At 42.5% G+C, this 20,350-nt stretch overlaps 2 protein-coding genes across 8 annotated transcripts in view; both read right to left on the reverse strand.

The window, feature by feature from the left end:
* The window catches only part of dolpp1 (dolichyldiphosphatase 1), a 33,981-nt gene extending 21,008 nt beyond the window's left edge, over window positions 1-12,973 (reverse strand). Inside the window, exons 1-2 of the mRNA XM_041193344.1 lie at window positions 12,876-12,973; window positions 109-209 (exon numbers count right to left, since the gene is read on the reverse strand). Of these exons, the coding sequence (XP_041049278.1) occupies window positions 109-209; window positions 12,876-12,960 (186 nt within the window). The 5' untranslated portion in view covers window positions 12,961-12,973. The remainder of the gene's footprint in view (window positions 1-108; window positions 210-12,875) is intronic.
* Window positions 12,974-14,523: 1,550 nt separating this feature from the next.
* miga2 (mitoguardin 2) overlaps window positions 14,524-20,350 on the reverse strand; it is a 53,163-nt gene continuing 47,336 nt past the window's right edge. For 5 of the 7 annotated variants that reach the window (XM_041193643.1, XM_041193644.1, XM_041193645.1 and 2 more), the window contains one exon: window positions 17,658-19,581. In XM_041193643.1, the coding sequence (XP_041049577.1) occupies window positions 19,570-19,581 (12 nt within the window). In that variant the 3' untranslated portion in view covers window positions 17,658-19,569. Of the gene's footprint in view, window positions 15,964-17,657; window positions 19,582-20,350 lie in introns of those variants that run through there. The other 2 variants (XR_005943798.1, XR_005943797.1) reach the window with 1 other exon arrangement.

Below are 20,350 nucleotides of genomic sequence, written 5' to 3' on the forward strand. Positions count from 1 at the left end.
ATGGTGGTGGGGAACATACTAGAGCTGAGACCATTCCATTGAAACATTCAGAACCAACAATTCCTAGTTATCAATATGAGAAATATTGATATGAGAAATAAGACTTACAGAGTGCAGCTCTCTTTTGAACACGATGAGTGTGATGAAACCAAAAAGGATAAATACTGGTACAAGACTTAAATATGCAAGAACCTTTCCTGTGAGGTCACCTAGAGAGTGAGAAAAATTGGACTATGTTTAGGGTTGTGCAACACAGATCTAAGGATAAGTTGATGCAAATTTTAAAACATTATTTAAGCCCTGTATTTCGTCCTTAATGTGCCTCAGATGTCTCACCAAGAGGATAAATGATAATCTCCCAGGGATCTGTCAATGCAACTCTGGGCCAGACCCTAGAAGTGAAATTAAATACAGGAGACCAAAGTACTGTTTTCAGTCTCCATCATAAAATACATTCTCTGGCAACCATCTGAGGCTGAGTCAGATCATTCTGAACCTCAACATCATGTTTGACCAACTCCAGCTCCAAAACCATCTACCCCTCTGCCAAAATTCTCACCCCTGCTTTTTTAACTTCTAGACTTGACTATTCCAAGCTCACCAAGCTAGTCTCCCATCTAAACTTGAGCTCATGCAAAACTCTGCTGTCTGTATCCTAACTTGCACCAAGTCCTGTTCACCATTCTCACTGATCAACACTGGCTCTCATTCCGGCAACACTTCAATTTTAAAATTCTCATTTTTGTTTTCAAATCCCTCCATGGACTTTTCACTCACTATCTCCGTAATCTCCTCCAGTCACACAAACCTCAGAGAACTCTGTGCTTCTCTAATTCTGGCCTCTTGTGCATTTCTTTTTTTTAAATCACTCCATCATTGGTGATTGTGCCTTCATCTGCCTGGGCCCTAAACTCTTGAATTCCCTCCCTAAACCTCTCCACCTCCCTTAAAAATTGCCTCTTTGACCAAACTTTTGGTCATCTGCTTTAAATATCTCATATGACTTGGGGTCAACTTTTGTCGATAATCAACTGTGAAGCATCCTGGGATGTTATACTACATTAAATGCAAGTTGTTGCTGATGAAACAAACGCTGATTGCTCACTACTCCACACTCTAGCTTCAGCTGTGACTCAGTAGGCAACATTCTAATCTGAGTCAGAAGGTTGTGGATTCGAGTACACTTGAGAGAGTGGAGCACAAAATCTAGGCCAACACTCCCAGTGCAGTACCAAAGAGCATTGCATTGTCAGAGGTGCCATTTTTATGATGAGATATTAAACTGAGGCCCTGTCGGCCCTCTCAGATAGAAGTAAAAGATCTCATGGCACTATTTCAAAGAGGAGCAGGGAAGCTCTTCCCAATGACCAGCCCAATATTTTTCCCTCAAATAATATCACTATTTTAAAAATCTGGCCATGAACACACTGCTGTTAGTGGGAGCTTGCTGTGTGCAAATTGACTGCCACATTTCCTACATTACAACAGTGACTACACTTCAAAAAATACTTCATTGGCTGTAAAGCGCAAGTTTTTCTTTTTCTGCCACAACCCTGAGCAACTAATGGGCTCTTATGATCCTTTCCTACATCAGCGGAGCTGAGATTGGCAACTCAGACACAGGTGAGTGGATGGGTGGCGGAGGGGTTAATCAAATCTTCACTTTTCAATACTGGTGCACGTCCATGCTGTCGCATTAAACTCACACCACAATCCTCTTAACTTTTCAAAAGTGATCACTGTTACTGCAGAGTGATGTCTGATCACAGTGCAATTTTCCCATTGCCTCTTCCTCTTCTCAAATCATTGAAACATATAAAATTCTTAAGGGGGCTTGACAGGGTAGATGTCGGCCACTATCTGATTAAGATAGAATCCAGCTTGGCTACAATTCAAGCTTTGCATTCTACTCCCTCAGTTCATTTTGACAGAAGCACTGGACCATACCCCAAAGTATTTAACAAGAGGCACGAGCACAATGAGTCAAATGGGTAAAAGCAAAAAACTGAGGATGCTGGAAATCCAAAACAAAAATAAAAATACCTGGAAAAACTCAGCAGGTCTGACAGCATCTACAGAGAGGAATACAGTTAATGTTTTGACTCTTCAACAGAACTAAGGAAAAATAGAAGAGAGGTGAAATATAAACTGGTTTAAGGGGGTCCTTTTTTGCTACCACTGCCAGCCATGCCTTCAGCTGCCTAAGCCTAAAGCTCTGGAATTACCTCTGTAAACCTCTCTGCCTCTCTCACCTTCCTTTAAGAGGCTTCTAAAAATCTCTCTCTTTGACCAAACTTCTGGTCAAAAATTTATTCTTGAGAACCAAAGCAGGATTGGAGGGGCGTTTCTTTGGCGTGAAACGCCTGAAAGGGCAGTGGGAGTAGATTCAATGGGGAATTGGATAAAGACTTGAAGAGGAAAAAAAATGCACAGCTGTGGGCTAACAACAAAGGGATAGGGCTACTCAGCTCTTTCAAAAGGATGGCAAAAAAAAAGGCCGCCTCCTGTGCTGTACAATTCAAAATTGAAATTAATCAATTAACCATAGTCAAGGTACTGTGAGTAGGGCTGTAACATTCACTCGGCACCTCTGATGAGGACTGGGGAAAATGGAGTCCAAAGAAAGACTGGAGCAGAATTAGTGTAGACAAGACAGCAGGTTACTTACCCTCTCAGGGAGGCCATTGGGTAGTTACATTGGAGGATAAACAAGTTTGATTTTTAATTTGCAAAACACACCCTATCAGGTACAGGTTCTGAAAATGTTGTTTCACTTTTCTGTTTTTAACTCACTATTGATTTTTCAAAACAACACCTTTTCCCTTGATTCCCCTGCAAAATCAAACCTCTGAGCTTATTTCTGCTCTTCAGAGCAAACAGCACTAGCTGAATTCAGACGTGCACACAGTGAGAGGGGCCCCTCCAACACCCACGAGGGTGGTACAATGAGATCCTGAAGCCACTTGGTAATCCCCCCACGCTTCCCGTAAAGATTTTTCTGCTGAACAGGAGAAGCAGGTTTCGCTACCTGTGGATTTCTTTTTCCATTCATTTAAATCAAAGTTTTGGACCTACACATCCTCTCTAAACAGCTTTGCAATTTTGCCTTCAGCCTCACAATATATGAGGGGGTTTCAAAATAATCTCCCTCTACCTTTCAAACTGTGATTTAAAATAAAATCAACTTTCATCATATGGTAAGAGCATAGCATTGATTTGGATCAATGAGTGTGTCAGTTCTTAAATTAACAATTGTTGCCCAATTACTGCTTGGGCAGCTCCTAACCATGAGGAGTACTGAACTGAACTGAAGGCTGATTGGGAGGGATCTGGCAGCCAGCTATTGATAATCATTAATTGTTGGACTTGGGTTGTTCAGAGATTACCCAGGCTGTGCAAGTGAGGAACTGGGGAGCCTTCTTTGGAACAACCCATTCTCACATTTGTACAAAAACAAAAATACCTGGAAAAACTCAGCAGGTCTGGCAGCATCTGCAGAGAGGAACACAGTTAACGTTTCGAATCCAAATGACCCTTCAACAGAACTCGAAACGTTAACTGTGTTCCTCTTCGCAGATGCTGCCAGACCTGCTGAGTTTTTCCAGGTATTTTTGTTTTGAATTTCCAGCATCTGCAGTTTTTTGCTTTTATCTCACATTTATACAGATAGGTCATTATATAGAATGACTGTCAATGGGCAAATGATTATTCTGTGCAAGTGAATCTAAAATCCCAAGATCAGTAAAATTACAGCTGAATAGCAAATAATTAACCTGCAGCTCCAATTCAAGCTCCAACACATTGGGTAGGATGTGGATTCATGCCAGCAGTCACACACAATATGATTCCCAATATTACAACTTGTATTTACATAACAACTTGTATTTACATAGCACCTTTAACACAGAAAAATACACCATGCCACTTCATAAAAACGTAGGGTCTCTAGGAGGGTCAGTATTTATTGCCCATCCCAAGAAGGTGGCGGTGAGTCTTTTTCTGGAATCAAGTGATATGTGGTGAAGGTACTCCCAGTGCTGTTATGGAAGGAGTCCCAGCATTTTGACCCAGTGACAATAAAAGAAGTGATATATGACTAAGTTGGGATGGTGTGTAATGTGAAGAGGAAATTGGAGGCAATGGTGCTTCCATGCACCTGTTGTCTTTGTTCTTCTAGTTGGTGGTGGTCAGGGGTTTGGGAGGAGTGTTGAAGAAATATAAAGAGGAGTAATCAGAAGTTTGCTGAAGGAAATGAGGTTGAGGGGTTTAGGAAGAGAAATCCAAGTGTGGGGCTGAGGTTGATGAAGGCACGATCTCCAATGGTGGAGTGAAGGGACGGGGGGGGAGGAATCTCCAAGAGGCCAGAGTGATAGAAGTGGAGAGTTCGAGGGAGTGGTAAAAGTACTATAGGGAGGTTACAGTTATTGAGAAGAGTGATGCCATAGAGTGATTCAAAGACTTGACCTAACTGGAGTAACACATGAAAAATCAGACAGTTAGCCAGAGTGAGGTTGCGGGGGGGGGGGGGTGGAAACACGTTGGTAATGTGTCACTCTGGGGCCATTCTCACACATCCCCCCCAAGACCAATTACAGAATGGTCTATCAAAAGCCTATTCAAGTTGGTTATCAAATAACCAAAGGTGGAAAATTAAGAAAAAAAAAGGCTTTTAAAAAAAAGGTTTGACAATAAACATGCTGAAAGCAGGAACATTCACAAATTGGGCAACTTGTCAAGATACTTCGACATTGTTAAATTTCCTCTAATCGTGGCAAGGCTTATGATAGAAATTTATGGTACTAAAGGAGGCCAGTTGGCCCATTGCGTCCATACCTATTGAAAAAGATTAATCCAAAAAAAAAAATCCAGCCTAATCCAACTTTTGCTCCGTAGCCTTACAGGTTGTGGCACTTCAAGTGCATATCCAAATACTTGTTAAATTCGATGATACTACCACCCTTACAAGCAGCGAGTTCCAGATCGCCACCACCTTATAACGAGTGTCCTAAGGATTACTGAATTTTTAAAATTACACTGGTGCCAGTCATTAGCTCACATTGGAGTTATACTAATCCAACTTCTCCCACTCCCATATCACCTCAAAATCTCTCTTTTTCAAAGATGTAATGGTCCTGTCTCAATAGGCACATGGTTATTCCCAGTTCTAATTGTGTGAAAAATATTCTTCCAACTTTCGCCTTCAATCTGCTAGTGAGTTTGAGCTTATATGTAGCTGATTTGCCAACCAGCAGAAATAATTTTTCACCATCTTTCGCCGTCTCTTGTAATTCTGAAAAGTTGTTAGCCTTCTCTGTTCCATTGGCAAATACCTTAATTTTTCAAACAATGCTTCAAAATCATAACTCATCATTCTTGAAATCATTCAAGTGGACTTCACTGTAACTTTTCCATGGCTCAAATATTCTTCCTACAAGGGGATATCCAGATCACCAAGCGATACTCCAAATGTGGCCCAACTTAAGTTTTCTACAAATTCAACATCACTTTCTTGTTTTGATGTCTAATGCCCCCAGAGATATATCCAAAACCCAACTGTTTCAGACAGGCTAAAATATATAACGCTTTACCCTTTAGTCTGTATACTCACATGTATCTATACATTTTTTAGACTTATTCTTATTGCAAGCCCAACTGAAAATACACCCGGAGGAAAGCCACGTACAATCATTTTCCTTCTCAAGACACTAAGAGTCGAAGCCTGGTCACGGAAACATTAGCCAGAAGACAGACTTGCATTTATATAGTGCCTTTCATAATGTCCCTAAGCGTTTTATAGCCAATGAAGTATTTTTTGAAGCGTTAGAATGTTATAATGTAGGAAACAAGGTAGCTAATTTGCACACAGCACTGTCCCAGAAACAGAGGCCAGTTAGCTTAACATCTGTCATTGGGAAAATGTTGGAGTCTATTATAAAGCAGAGCATTTAGAAATACATAATCTAATCAAGCAGAGTCGGCATGGCTTCATGAAAGGGAAAATCATGCCTGACAAATTTATTAGAATTCTTTGAGGTGGTAACAAGCAGGATAGATAAAGGGGAACCAGTTGACATAATATATTTGGATTTACAAAAGGCATTCGATAAGGTACCACACATAAGGCTACTTAATAAGGGAAAAGCCCATGGTGTTAGGGGTAGTATATTAGCATGGATAGAGGTTTGGCTAACTAATAGAAGAGAGAGAGTTGGGGTAAGGGGGGCATTTTCAGGATGGCAACCTGTAACTAATGGAATGCCACAGGGATCAGTGCTGGGGCCACAATTATTTATTATATATATTAATGACTTGGATGAGGGAAGTGAATGTACTATCGCCAAGTGTGCAGATGGCACAAAAATAGGTGGGAAGGCAAGTGGTGAGGATGACACAAAGAGTCTACGGAAGGATATAGACAGGTTAAGTGAGTGGGCAAAAACTTGGCAGGTGGAATATGGGGAATGTGAGGTTATGCACTTTGGCAGGATTCTTTAAATGGAGAAAAACTGCAGAAGGCTGCAGCACAGAGGGATATGGGAGTCCTTGGGCATGAATCCCAAAAAGCTAACATACAAGTTCAACAGGTAATAGGGAAGGCAAATGGAATGTTGGCCTTTATTTCAAAAGGGAATGAAGTATAAAAATAGGGAAGTCTTGCTAAAACTATACAAGGCACTAGTTAGACCATACCTAGAATACTGTGAACAATTTTGGTCCCCTTATCTAAAGAAAGGTACACTGGCATTGGAGGCAGTCCAGAGAAGGTTCACTAGGTTGATCCCCATTATGGATGGATTTTATGAGGAGAGGTTGAGTAGGTAATGGGGCGCCCATTTAAAATAGAGATGAAGAGGAATTTCTTCTCTCAGAGGGTAGCCAATCTGTGGAATTCTTTACCACAGAGGGCTGTAGAGGCTGGGTCATTAAGTATATTCAAGGCTGAGATAGACAGATTTTTAACCAGTAAGGGAATCAAGGGTTATGGGGAAAAGGCAGGAAAGTGGAGTTGAGGGTTATTAGATCAGCCATGATCTCATTGAATGGCGGAGTGGACTCGATGGGCTGAATGGCCTACTTCTGCTCCTACGTCTTATGGTCTTATATGACCAGATAATACATTTTAGTGATTATGGTTGAGAGATAAATGTTAGCCAGTACACGAGGGATAACTCCTGTTCTTCTATATAGTATCTGGGAATCTTTTCTGGTCATTTGAGGGGAAGACAGGAATTCAGTTTAACAATTAACCCAATAGACAGCCCTTCCAATATTCCCTTGGTAATACAATGGACTATCAACCTAGCTTGTTGTGCTCAAGTTTCTTGAGTGGAAGTTGAATCCACAACATTCTGACTCAGAGGTGAGAGAGTTACTAACTGAGCTTCCTTCCTACTGTCGAACTTTTATCTGCACTGCTTCATTTAAAAGGCTCATCCATGTTTCATGGGGGTAGGGTGATTGAGGTGAAATAGAAGAAAGAAGGCCTTTATAATTTATAATTGCACCATTTCCCCTGCAAAACAATTAATCCTATACGCAGCAATGAAAGTTAAAAGCCATTTGAAAAGTAAACTGAGCACGCTGGGCTCATTTCGAGAGGAAGAGAATTGAAAAGCAGGGAGGTTATGCTAAGCTTGTATTGAACCTTGATTAGACCACATTTGGTGAGTATTGTGCGCAGCTCTGGTCTTCATAATATAAAAAGGATATAGAAGCGCTGGTGAAGGTACAAAAAAGATTTACTAGGATGATAAGACCATAAGACATAGGAGCAGAAATTAGGCCATTCGGCCCATAGAGTCTGCTCCACCATTCAATCATGGCTGATAAGTTTCTCAACCCCATTCTCCTGCCTTGGCCCCGTAACCTTTGATCCCCTTACCAATCAAGAACCTATCTATCTTGGTCTTAAATACACTCAATGACCTGGCCTCCACAGCCTTCTGTGGCAATGAATTCCACAGATTCACCACTCTCTGGCTAAAGAAATTTCTCCTCATCTCTGTTCTAAAAGGTCTTCCCTTTACTCTGAGGCTGTGCCCTCAGATCCTAGTCTCTCCTACTAATGGAAACATCTTCCCCACGTCCACTCTATCCAGGTCTTTCAATATTCTGTAAGTTTCAATCAAATCCCCCCTCATCATGATGTGAAAACTGAGAGGTTATATCCATCAGAACTGAAAAGACTGGGGCAGTTTTCTCCAGCTGAGGGGCTGATCTAATAGAGGTCCTGAAGAAAATAAAAGGATTTCACTTATTGGGGAGCCCAAAATTACAGGCCATAAATTTAAGATAGGCGCTAATAAAACCAATGGGGAATTTAGGAGAATCTTCTTTACCCAGAGATTGCTGGGAATATGGAACTTGCTATCACAAGTCATAGTTGAGCTGAACAGCATAGGTACATTTAAGAGGAAAAACAAAAACACCTGGAAAAGCTCAGCAGGCTGACAGCACCTGCGGAGAGCAATACAGTTAACTTTTCGAGTCCGTATGACTCTTCAACAGTACTAAGGAAAAATAGAAAAGAGGTGAAATATAAGCTGGTTTAAAGAGGGGGGGGTGTGGGACAGGTAGAACTGGATAGAGGGCCAGTGATAGGTGGAGATTGCCAAAAGATGTCATAGACAAAAGGACAAAGAGGTGTTGATGGTGGTACTATTAGCTAAGAAAAGTGCTAATGGTGACATTAAGAGTAGAAAGCAAGACGAGCAAGGTACAGATAGCCCTAGTGAGGGTGGGGTGGGGGAAGAGATCGAAATAGGCTAAAAGGTAGAGATAAAACAATGGATGGAAATACATTTTTTAAAATGGAAACAGGTGGGAAAAGAAAAATATATATAAATTATTGGAAAAAGGGGGATCGGAAGGGGGTAGGGATGGAGGAGAGTTGTTGCACTTTACAGCCTTCCGGACTGAATATTGAGTTCAACAACTTTAGATCATGAACTCTCTCCTCCATCCCCACCCCCTTTTTCCAATAATTTATATATATTTTTCTTTTCCCACCTATTTCCATTTTTTTAAAATGTATTTCCATCCATTGTTTTATCTCTATCTTTTAGCCTATTTCAATCCCCTCCCCCATCCCACCCTCACTAGGGCTATCTGTACCTTGCTCGTCCTGCTTTCTACCCTTAATGTCACCATTAGCACATTTCTTAGCTAATATCACCACCATCAACACCTCTTTGTCCTTTTGTCTATGACATCTTTTGGCAATGTCCACCTATCACTGGCCCTCTATCCAGTTCTACCTGTCCCACACCCCCTTAAACCAGTTTATAGTTCACCTCTTTTCTATTTTCCCTTAGTTCTGTTGAAGAGTCATACAGACTCAAAACGTTAACTGTATTCCTCTCCGCAGATGCTGTCAGGCCTGCTGAGGTTTTCCAGGTATTTTTGTTTTTGTTTTGGATTTCCAGCATTCACAGTTTTTTGCTTTTACGTTTAAGAGGAAACTGGATAAGTATATGATGGAGCAGGGTATGTTGACAGGGTGAGATGACAGGGGTGGGAGGAGGCTCATGTGGCGCATAAACACCTGCATAGACAAACTAGGCCAAATGGCCTGTTTTCATGCTGTAGACTTGCTGTAAATGGAAACTGGCAGTAAGTATAATTGTGAAGTCACGTTACCATTCATTGCAGTTTACACCTGTAGCTGAAGAAACAGCCTAGATGAAGGTAAATTCAAGTAATTGGACTTCAACAGCAAGCTGACAGAAATAGTGGATGAACTTGTACACTTGGAAATATTTATCCCAAAGGGACACATGAATGAGATAATTGGATACACCAAATGCCAGGAATTGTTTATGATCAACTACTGATGCCAGAATGTTGGATGCTTTTGGAACGTGTTGTACAAGCAACGGGCTAGGCATCAGCTGGGAAGAAAGAGTAAACAATGAAGTCACAATAAAAGTGGCCTGCATCCAAAAAAGCAAATTACAGTAAGAGCATTGTGATTCACAGGTAGGGCGCACATTATATAGCTGATTATCAGTACACCGGGAAGTTAATGGAATCAGCCCCATTGGGAGGCTATAGACAAAACTGTCTATGGGAAGACAGCAAAAGACTTGCACCTGTTAAACCTTTTACAACCCTAGGAAGTCTCAACACACTTTATAGCCTATGAAATGCACCTTCCAAACTGGTGACCTATAGCACATAGAAGGCAGCAGGTAGATGGGAACACCCCCACCTGCAAGTTCCACTCCAAGCCATTGACTATCATTGAGCTATATTGCCATTCCTTCACCATCACTGGATCAAAATTCTGGAACTCACTCCCAAACAGCACATGGCTTACAGCGGTTCAAGGCGGCAGTTCACCACCACCTTCTCAAGGGCAATTAGGGAGAGGCAACAAGTACTGGCCTTGCCAGCAACGCCCACATCCCATGAATGGATAAAATGTACATTTTCAAACGATGGTCACTTGTAATGTAGAGAGACAAGGCGAGCAATTTGAGCACAGCAAGATCGCACATGCAGTGTGATAACGATTAGATAATCTGATTTAATGCTGTTGTTTTTAGGGATAAATATTTTCCAATTGTTCCGTAGGATCTTAACCTTGCACTTGAGAAGGCCTCAGACAGGGGAGCACTCCCTCAGCATGGAATACGCGCTCAAGTCTCTGAAAGGAGGTTAAACCCATGACTTTCAGACTCAGAGATCGAGGGTGTTACTTCGGAATCAAGGATGAAACCTAGATTTAATTTGCAGACTGTTAATGGCAAGGTCTTGTGTCTATGTTCAGCCAGGTTACAGCTGACTGATCGGGTCAGTTGATTGATTTATAAAGGCTCTGAATAGGCATTTTGTGGTATGTTTTAATTTTGCTTTCTTCCCTTCATCAGACCCCTGCTATACCATGCACCAAGTCACAGATGTGAAAGTCAGCAGGCAACTTACTCCCAAAACAGTTACTCTGCAAATCAATTCCCATTTGGCATCTTTCCCCACCCTCTCCAAAGTTCAGCAGAGACTGGAAAATCAAGTTGGGGAATCAGTACCTTGGGCTGGCCTCCTATGGGCTGCTTGGTGTAGAAAGACTGATGGACCAAACTATACAACAATTAAAGCTTTCAAACCCAATTACAATGGGTATAATACATCTGCATTGGTGTTTATTCCTTATGTTTGAACAATCTTTAAATGCAGTAAAGCCAGTCTCCCAACTGCTTCACAAAGGGCCAACAAATAAATCACTAATTTATGGTCAAAAAAATAAAATTTCAAGCTAGTGCTTCAACTATTACATTTGGTCAGGCTTCTGTCAACATTTCAGTCTTCACTGAGATAACACAATTCAGCTTAGATTGTTCAAGTGTTTATATATTGGCTCAGAGATAGCACTCTCAACTCAAGAGTTAGAAGTTTGAGTGCTCTGTCATAGGTGTCTTCGTTTAAATGAGATGTTTAACCAAGACCATATGTGCCATCTCAAGAAGAGGAGCTAGGAAGCTCTCCTTCCCCAGTGTCCTGAGCAATATTTACCCCTCACCCAGCATCACTAAAACAGATTCACTCATCATTATCACATTGCTGCCTGTGTGAAAGTTAGCTGTAGGTTTTCCTACTTGTATCGGTGACCACACTTCCAAAATACTTAATTGGTTGTAAAGAGCTTAGGGACTTCCCGAGGTCATAAAAGATGTGCTAAAAACACAAGTCTTTGTTATAATTATGCTCAAGTGACAACTGTGGTTTTGTTGATAGCAATCCTGCCTCCGAATCAGAAGACTTTGAGTTCAAATCCCATTCCAGGATTGAAGCACAAAAATCAAGGCCAACACTCTAGTGCAGTGCAGTACTGAAGAAGCACTGCACTGTCAGAGGTGCCATCATTCAGATGTGACGTTTAACAGAAGCCCCATCTGCTCTCTCTCAAATGGGAATTAAAAGATTCCACAGCACAATTATTTTGAAGAAGAACAGGGAAGCTATCCCTGGTGTCCTCACCAATATTTATCCCTTAACTAACATCACTAAAACAGATTATCTGATCAATATATCATCATTGTTTTTGGGAGGTTGCCGTGCACAACTTGACCACCACGTTTTCTATATTACAATAATGGCTACACTTCAAAAAGTACTCCATCGACTGTAAAGTGCTTTGGAGTGCCTGTGGTCTTGAAAAGCTCCACAGAACAGCAAGACTTCCTTTTCTCAGCTCGATACTGGCCCGTAAAAAGTTTCAGCATAGAAACAGATCAGTTATCAAGTGGTTCTCCACTTGATCCACCCTGGCTAACCCCACTATCCTGCTCACACCCCCATACCATTTAACATTGCATTTTATCAAATTTCCTTTTAAAAAAAAAACAAATTTCAACGAGATTCTGGCTTCAAAATTTTCTTAACAAGATGCTATTCCTTCAAATTTTTTTAAGATGTGATAAACCAATAAACGACTTCGAAACATCTAACACTGCAGTTACTATAATCGCTCATTAGTCATTGCTATAAATATTTTCACCATGACAGCTCTTCACTGCCGGAGCACTGGGACATACTGCGCACGCGCTGCGCAACCGGCCCATTCTGCGCGTGCGCCCTCAGACCAGGAGCTCGCCGAGTATGCGCAGATATGTTTTCGATGCGGACACGATTTGGCAGCAAGGACATCGTGTATTTGCGCATGCGTGGTTCGAGGCCGGACACACAAATTAAAGGCGCAGTATTTGGCAGCTGCGAACCAGCGGAGGCGCTCCTTCCCCCGCCCCCCAACAAGGCCTGCAAACAAGGCTGCGACTTCTCCCTGCACCGACCGTTCGCCGTTTATTTTCTTCGCCCGTAAAAATTTCTAAAGGCAGCCGAGAATCATTCTTGCAAAGCCCTAACAGGAGAACCTATACCTGGGGGATATTCGACGTACGTGAGGGACAGCGGCTGCCACCGCTCTTTCTCCACAGCAACCGAGCACTGTCCAACAGCCGCCATCTTTACCGCATCACGGCGACCCACCGACAGCCAATCACAGCTACGGCATTTTAACCAATAGCAGCCCGGCATCTGTAGCGCATTGAACCAATCACACCACAAGATAGGGGTTCCTCCCGCCCCCCCGACCGGTCGCTATCGTCCATTGAGTGAGTGACTACAGGTTTGCCCAATCAGAAGAGCAGACGTTCATCTAATCACAGGACAGACAACTTCAAGACAAAGTCGTGGAGGCAATTTAAGAGTTGGCTTGAATGAATGAAGATGAGCTTAATTCTTTTTCATCTCTAATTATCTTATGATAAATGCCCAATTTTGAATAAATAGACAAATGGAGCAAAATTAAACTTGCATTATCATTTATGGCTCAATAGGGAGTACTCAGAGTTTAAGCCCTACTCCAGAGACTCTAGCACGAAATCTGGGTTGACACGTCGTGAAGTAGTGAGGGAGCGTTGCATTGGCAGAGGAACTGTACTGAGGAAGCACTACACTGGCAGAGGGGCTATATAAAAGGAGTGCTGCACCAGCTACCTTTTGGGTGAAATGTTAAACCAAGGCACCATCAGTCCCCTCGGGTGGTTGTGAAGATCCCACAGCACTACACGAAGATGAGCAGGAGTTCTAATGACCTGTCCAACAATTATCATTCAACCAACCTTACTGAAACAAACTATCACATTACTGTTCGAAAGATTTTGCTACGTGCAAATTGGCTACCACATTTCCTACATTAGAACAGTGACTACAATTACAAAGTTCTTATGAAGAGTCATATGGGCTCGAAACGTCAACAGTGTTCCTCTCTGCAGATGCTGTCAGACTTCAATTTTTCCAGCTATTTTTATTTTTGTTACCAAGTACTTTATTGGTTGTAACACACTTTGGGGCCCCCTGAAGTTGTGACTGGTATAAATACAAATTTTTTCATCTTAATTTATCAAGCTCTCAAATGCCCAAACCACCCAATGCATTACTTTGAAATGAAGTACCTTGTTCTAATGTGAAGCAACTAAGAGAGAGCAAGAATTTGCACTTAACACAGCATCAGCCTGGATTATGTAGGCCAGTCCTGAATTAGGCTTGAATTGCCATTGATGGTTAGGCTTTGAGTGGCCTGGGACGTTAAAAATTCTCAAATTCCCTCCTCAAACCTCTCCAGCCTCCCTCTTTCCTCTAAGGCACTCCTTAAAACCTACCTCTTTGACCAAGCTTTTGGTCACCTGTCCTAATATCTCCTTATGTGGCTCAGGGTCAAACTTTGTCTGATGACATTCCTGTGAAGCGCCTTGGGAAATTTTACCCCATTAAAGGTGCTATATAAATACAAGTTTTTGTCTCTGTCTGTAGCATGCTCATCCTTCAACAGTTTGGATGTATATAATGTCTCAGAATTAGGAAAATGTAAAAGGAGATTTGTGTGGACCATAGTCAGGGTAAGAACATAAGAACAGGGGGAGGCTGTTTGCCATTTAATTAGTTCATGGCTGATCTTAACTCCATCTACCTGCATTGGTTTTGTAACCCTCAATATCCTTGTCTAAAAAGTAAATCCATTAGACATTTTTGTTGTGTTTTTTTTAATTGAAATGTATTGATGGATACAGGACAGCAGCGATGATTTTAAAAATAAAAAAATCTCAATTCTCAAGATGAAACAATACATTTTACATCAAAAGCAATAATTCACACAAAAAACAGAAATAGGCACACATTTATATAATTAAAGAATGACCATTTCAGACACTTTTTCCCCATTCCCTTCTCTTCCTAGCCCCCAACTTATTACAAACCTCTGAATTTTTAAGAAATCTTAATAGCAGCTTCAAAAGACTGAACCCACAACTCGGTTCAAAATGGACCCAGGCCTAGTCTCAATACAAGACAAACTTCATTCAATTCCAGACATTGCAGCAATTTTGCCATAAACCATTACTGAAATTAACCACTGACCTTATACTAATCAGTAACTACCAAATTCATTGTCAATTTAGGAAATCGTGGCAGGGAGGGTGAGATCTAGGAATATCCAGATCAGATTATAGTTTTTCTGTGCTAGAGCTGGGACCTTACAGTTGCTGGTGCTAGTTTGGTATCAGTTCAGATATTCCTTGGCTTACTTGCTGGTAAAAATGACCTGGTATTGACATGGTAATTGTTCTGGTCTGTCCTACAATGCTTGCACTGATATTAGTTACTTGTCCAGTGAGTTCATTCCAGTCCAGTTTGGTTAAGGCCTCCCCATCTGCTGTCACTGCAACATCATAAGACACAGCGTGGAGGTCAAACTGTTTCTTTACCCCTTCAGCACCTCCCAATACTCTCTCACATTCTCTCTCTCTCTCTGGGTGAGATTCTTTACAGGAACTAAAAACATGATTTGACGGTGGGGTGGGGGGGGGGGGGGGTAAACTCGACATGTACACAAAATTTTTTAAAGATTAAAATGAGAATAGAAATAAGGTCCAATGCACCTACATCATCAGATTATCACTTACAGACTCTTTGTCCCTTCCCTTTTATAGGTGCAAACCACATTCCCACATTTACCTCCCCACAAACTAGGCTCACGCAGGTAACTTGCTCCAGACCAACTCCTATGCTAGTCAAAAGGAGGTGCACAAACATGGCCAGAGGACAGTTCTTCCCATCAATTCCCTTCACTCTCCTGGGCACCATGCTCACACCACCTCCACTCAAAGTTCTATAACTTGGCTCCAAACTTGCAGGTTGCCTTTTTCTGTTGTGTTCTACAAGGTATCATTTACAGAATATAGCCCTGTTACAAAATCCAATGTGCTCGACTCCCACAGACCTCATATCACATATCGACAATTAAATGGCTAATTATCTTACTCTTAATTATCTTACACTAAGCCCAGCCTGACACAATTGGTATCTGGGCTAACTGACAGAACAGCAGGTATAATAAAGTATGTTAAGCACACAGTTTGGACAGATGGTATCTGCTGGTGCATTGTGTGGATCAATGAGGTTCTTTAGCTTCAAACAAAAAAAAGTTAGAAAAACGATTAAACAAAACTTTCAGCTGTTTAATAACCCTCACCTTGAGGTGACCTGATCAATAAAGTAAAATAAACATAAAGAAGTAAACACAATTTCTAAATCTGATTTACATTTCAATTCTTCTTTAAGTAAAAATCTATTGGAATTGACAGAAACAAATCCAAATGGTGTCTTGCTAGTTTTGTAAACAATAAAAGAAGTTTTGCTAGCAGTGGGCTGAGATATGGAGGCCAACCCAGAGAATGGTAACTTCAGTAGCACCAGACTAACAGACGTCTGTTTTAACCATATGACAGTGTGTGGACACTTTGCTTTTTTAAAACTACCTTTTCATTGATGGCTGAAGATTAAAGCAATGCCTTGCTGAAAGGCTGCTCAAGGAATGCTCCAACCTGTTGCACCAGCTGGTGATAAGATATGGGTCTACACTTGCAGTTCTCCACACAAGCATCAATACTCGCACTTCATGAATGGTGTTGAATTAGCTATGGTGAAGTGGGAAAAGGATTCGAAATCTCAGATTAGCAGAGTCACTGCTAAAGACGTCGATCCAAAATAGGACAGCAACCAAACCAAGAGAACATTAAATTACATCATTGAAAACAGCTCAGCACAAATCAGAAGATGTTGTGACTGAATTGTATAGAGCTGTGGTCAGGCCACTGCTCAAGCGCAGCGTCCAGTTCTGGTCATCGAAACACAGGTAAAAATTCTACAGCTGGAGGCAGTGCAGAGAAGCATCCTGAGGCTAATTCCTGGTGTCAGGGGTTTGAATTAGAAAAAGAATGAAGTGACTCAGACTTTTCAACCTAAAAGGGAAGCGATCTTCTGGAGGTGAATAAGATAGTGAATGGTATGGAAAAGGATAAACCTAGAATATTATTTTAAAATTACGATAGGAATGGGAGAGGAGGGAGGAGATGGGGGGAGGAGGAGGAGGAGATGGGGGGAGGAGGAGGAGGAGATGGGGGGAGGAGGAGGAGGAGATGGGGGGAGGAGGAGGAGGAGATGGGGGGAGGAGGAGGAGGAGATGGGGGGAGGAGGAGGAGGAGATGGGGGGAGGAGGAGGAGGAGATGGGGGGAGGAGGAGGAGGAGATGGGGGGAGGAGGAGGAGGAGATGGGGGGAGGAGGAGGAGGAGATGGGGGGAGGAGGAGGAGGAGATGGGGGGAGGAGGAGGAGGAGATGGGGGGAGGAGGAGGAGATGGGGGAGGAGGAGGAGATGGGGGGAGGAGGAGATGGGGGGAGGAGGAGATGGGGGGAGGAGGAGATGGGGGGAGGAGGAGGAGGAGATGGGGGAGGAGAAGGAGGAGTAGGAGGAGGAGAAGGAGGAGGAGATGGGGGAGGAGATGGGGGAGGAGATGGGGGAGGAGGAGGAGATGGGGGGAGGAGGAGGAGAAGGAGATGGGGGGAGGAGGAGGAGATGGGGGAGGAGGAGGAGATGGGGGAGGAGGAGGGGGAGATGAGGGGGAGGAGGAGATGAGGGGGAGGAGGAGGAGATGAGGGGGAGGAGGAGGAGATGGGGGAGGAGGAGGAGGAGATGGGGGAGGAGGAGGAGATGGGGGGAGGAGGAGGAGAAGGAGATGGGGGGGAGGAGGAGGAGATGGGGGAGGAGGAGGAGATGGGGGGGAGGAGGAGGAGATGGGGGGAGGAGGAGGAGATGGGGGGGAGGAGGAGGAGATGGGGGGGAGGAGGAGGAGATGGGGGGGAGGAGGAGGAGATGGGGGGAGCAGCAGCAACTAGAAGCCTGTGAGCTTTACTGCTGAGTGCACACTGCTTCCTAATAGTATTTGCTTGCCTTCTCCAAATTAGGAGAGGAACCACCACTGAATGTCATTTATGATGCCAGATCGTAACTAGGCAAGTCACAAAAGTGGGGTGTGTGTGGGGGGGGTGCAAGATAAAGGAGGTTTGGGTCAGAAGCAGCCATGTTATGTATGAATCGTTGCCAAATTCACATTCTCAGTGCAAAAGCAATGGGGAGCTCTCTAACTTTCATCAGCTACTAGAATGTATCCCTACTATCCCACTCTAGAGATTGGAGAACAAATTCTCGGCTGACACACCCAGTGCAGTACTGAGAATATGCTGCACTGTTGAAGATACTGTCTTTTGAATGAGCCGTTAAACAATGTTGCCTAGTTGCCTATTCAGATGACATAAAGATTTCATGGCACTTGGCCAATATTTATTCCTCAACAAATATCATATGCAAAAAATAGATTATTCCATTATTATCACCATGCTGTTTGTGGAATCTTGCTGAGTGCCAACTGATTGCAGCATTTCCTACATTACAACTGAGTGCACTACTAAATTTTCCATTGGTTGTAAAACATTTTGGGACTTCTGAGGTCGTGAAATTTGCTATAAAAATGCAAATCCTCTCTTTAAAATAGATACAACTATCGTTTGGGCTGGGATGAGGGGTGTGGATTTGCTCAATTTGGGCCAAAAATTTTTTTTTATGTAAATAAAGTGCATTAACAAATCTGATTTCTACATAGCCAAACTGGCTATCCCTTTCAAAAAAAAAACCAGACCATTGGACTTTTATTGGGCATGAACACTTACTGGCACATTATCAAAAAAAAAAACCTTTGTGTACACAGTACAGCTTGCAAACTGGTGAGCCCACACAGCCTTGGAATCAAAATGCCCCTCCTCCACCTTGTCCTATCAAGTACTCACAGATCAGGTATACCTTGCAGTAAGATGCAAGGTTTAAAAAAAACCTCTCTCTTAAAATTATGCACTTTAACCCCCAAAGGCAGGATAAAACCCCTTGACTGTGTTACTTTGACTCCAGTCTCCCTTGTAGCCTCTCCAACTGAGGCTGATAGATATTGTGCTGAGGACACTCGCCCATCAGGGCTGTAGGCTGCCCAAACTCATCACACCCAGAACCCTCACGCCAACCAGTCAGCCAGAATGGAATTTCATCCTAGTCTGAGCTGGGATTTCAACCCAGGAACTGGTGGCAAAGGGGCCAGTGTCCTCTCTGACCACAACACCCAGTCCCTCAAGCAGATCGCTCTCTAGATACCAACTTCTCCTGCAGACTCTTTCAAAAAAAAAATCAGCAGCCACTTTATTTTCTGAGCACTACATCACAAACACATTTGTTCCATTCCTCCAGTATCAGTGTTTTCCACAAGCCTCAATCACAATTCAGGAAGAAAACAAAACAAAAATTTCAACTCAATAGAAACCACTGCTTAACATCCTAATACATTCAGTAGTCCTATTATAAATCCTTCAATGACCAACAGGATATAATTCTGGAAAAGATTTATTGGCTGATTTATAAGTAGCCTCTATGTCACATTGTTGGAAAAAAAGAAATCCATTAATTAAAGTGAGCTTTCCAGAGCAGTAGTCAGTAATTATCTCAGAATCCGATTGCATCAGGGAACCCGATCTGGTCTGAATCTCCAAAGCTCCAACAGATGGTCACAAAGCCCACCACCTCAAAAACAAATCAAATCTCCACACCTTTCCATCTTACAGTGAGTAGTCTCACCTTCTTTCAATTGTTGATGTAGCACGCTCCAAATTACTCCAAAAGGCAGAAATGAACTTTTCAAGGCTGATTCTGTTGATGGCAAACAAATTTGTTTCAAGGCTCACTAACACAATAATTCAAACAAAAAGAAACCTACTTCAGGTTGGCATCATCTATTGATGATAAAACATTGATATTAGATATCGATATATCAGGCCTCTTTATTTGGAGGGGGATGGTGGGAGTACCCAAACCTGAGCATTGAGACAGTTAGACTTTTGATCCACATTAAAAGAACTCTCCTTTCACCCCGACCTCCCACAGCACCTCTGCATTCCCACATCATGCAAACAATCATCATTATTTGGGCCAATTAAATACTACAAACCTAGGACCATTCGGGGAGCACACATGCACGTACGTGAGAGAGAGAGAGAGAGAGCGTGAGCGACAGAATTGACTCCATCCCTCACAAAATTAAAACAATTACACCTTAACTTCAAAAGGAACTCGATGAAAAACCACTCCATTTGAGTTATGCCAGGAATTTTAAAGCCTTTGAGCTGGTGTGTGGGTTTAGGGACACCAAGCATTCACATACGAGAGAGTCCTAGGAGTGGAAGCAATGTTCCTTCTTATTTTTCTTTGTTGTGCACTGCCTGTTTATTTCACAGTGCGACCATACGCATCTTAGAGGGAACAGTGGTTGCAGGTGGTCTGTTTATGGCACTGTGCAGTACATTCCAGATTGTTGTACACCCACACAGCCTCGAGGGAACAGTGGGCGGAAGTGAAAGAGTGTGCCTGAGCAGCACAGCAACATGAAACCCAATTTAGTGAAAGTTAGAGTGGAAAACTG

Source organism: Carcharodon carcharias, chromosome 8 (genome assembly GCF_017639515.1).
Source record: "Carcharodon carcharias isolate sCarCar2 chromosome 8, sCarCar2.pri, whole genome shotgun sequence".
NCBI lineage: Eukaryota > Metazoa > Chordata > Chondrichthyes > Lamniformes > Lamnidae > Carcharodon > Carcharodon carcharias.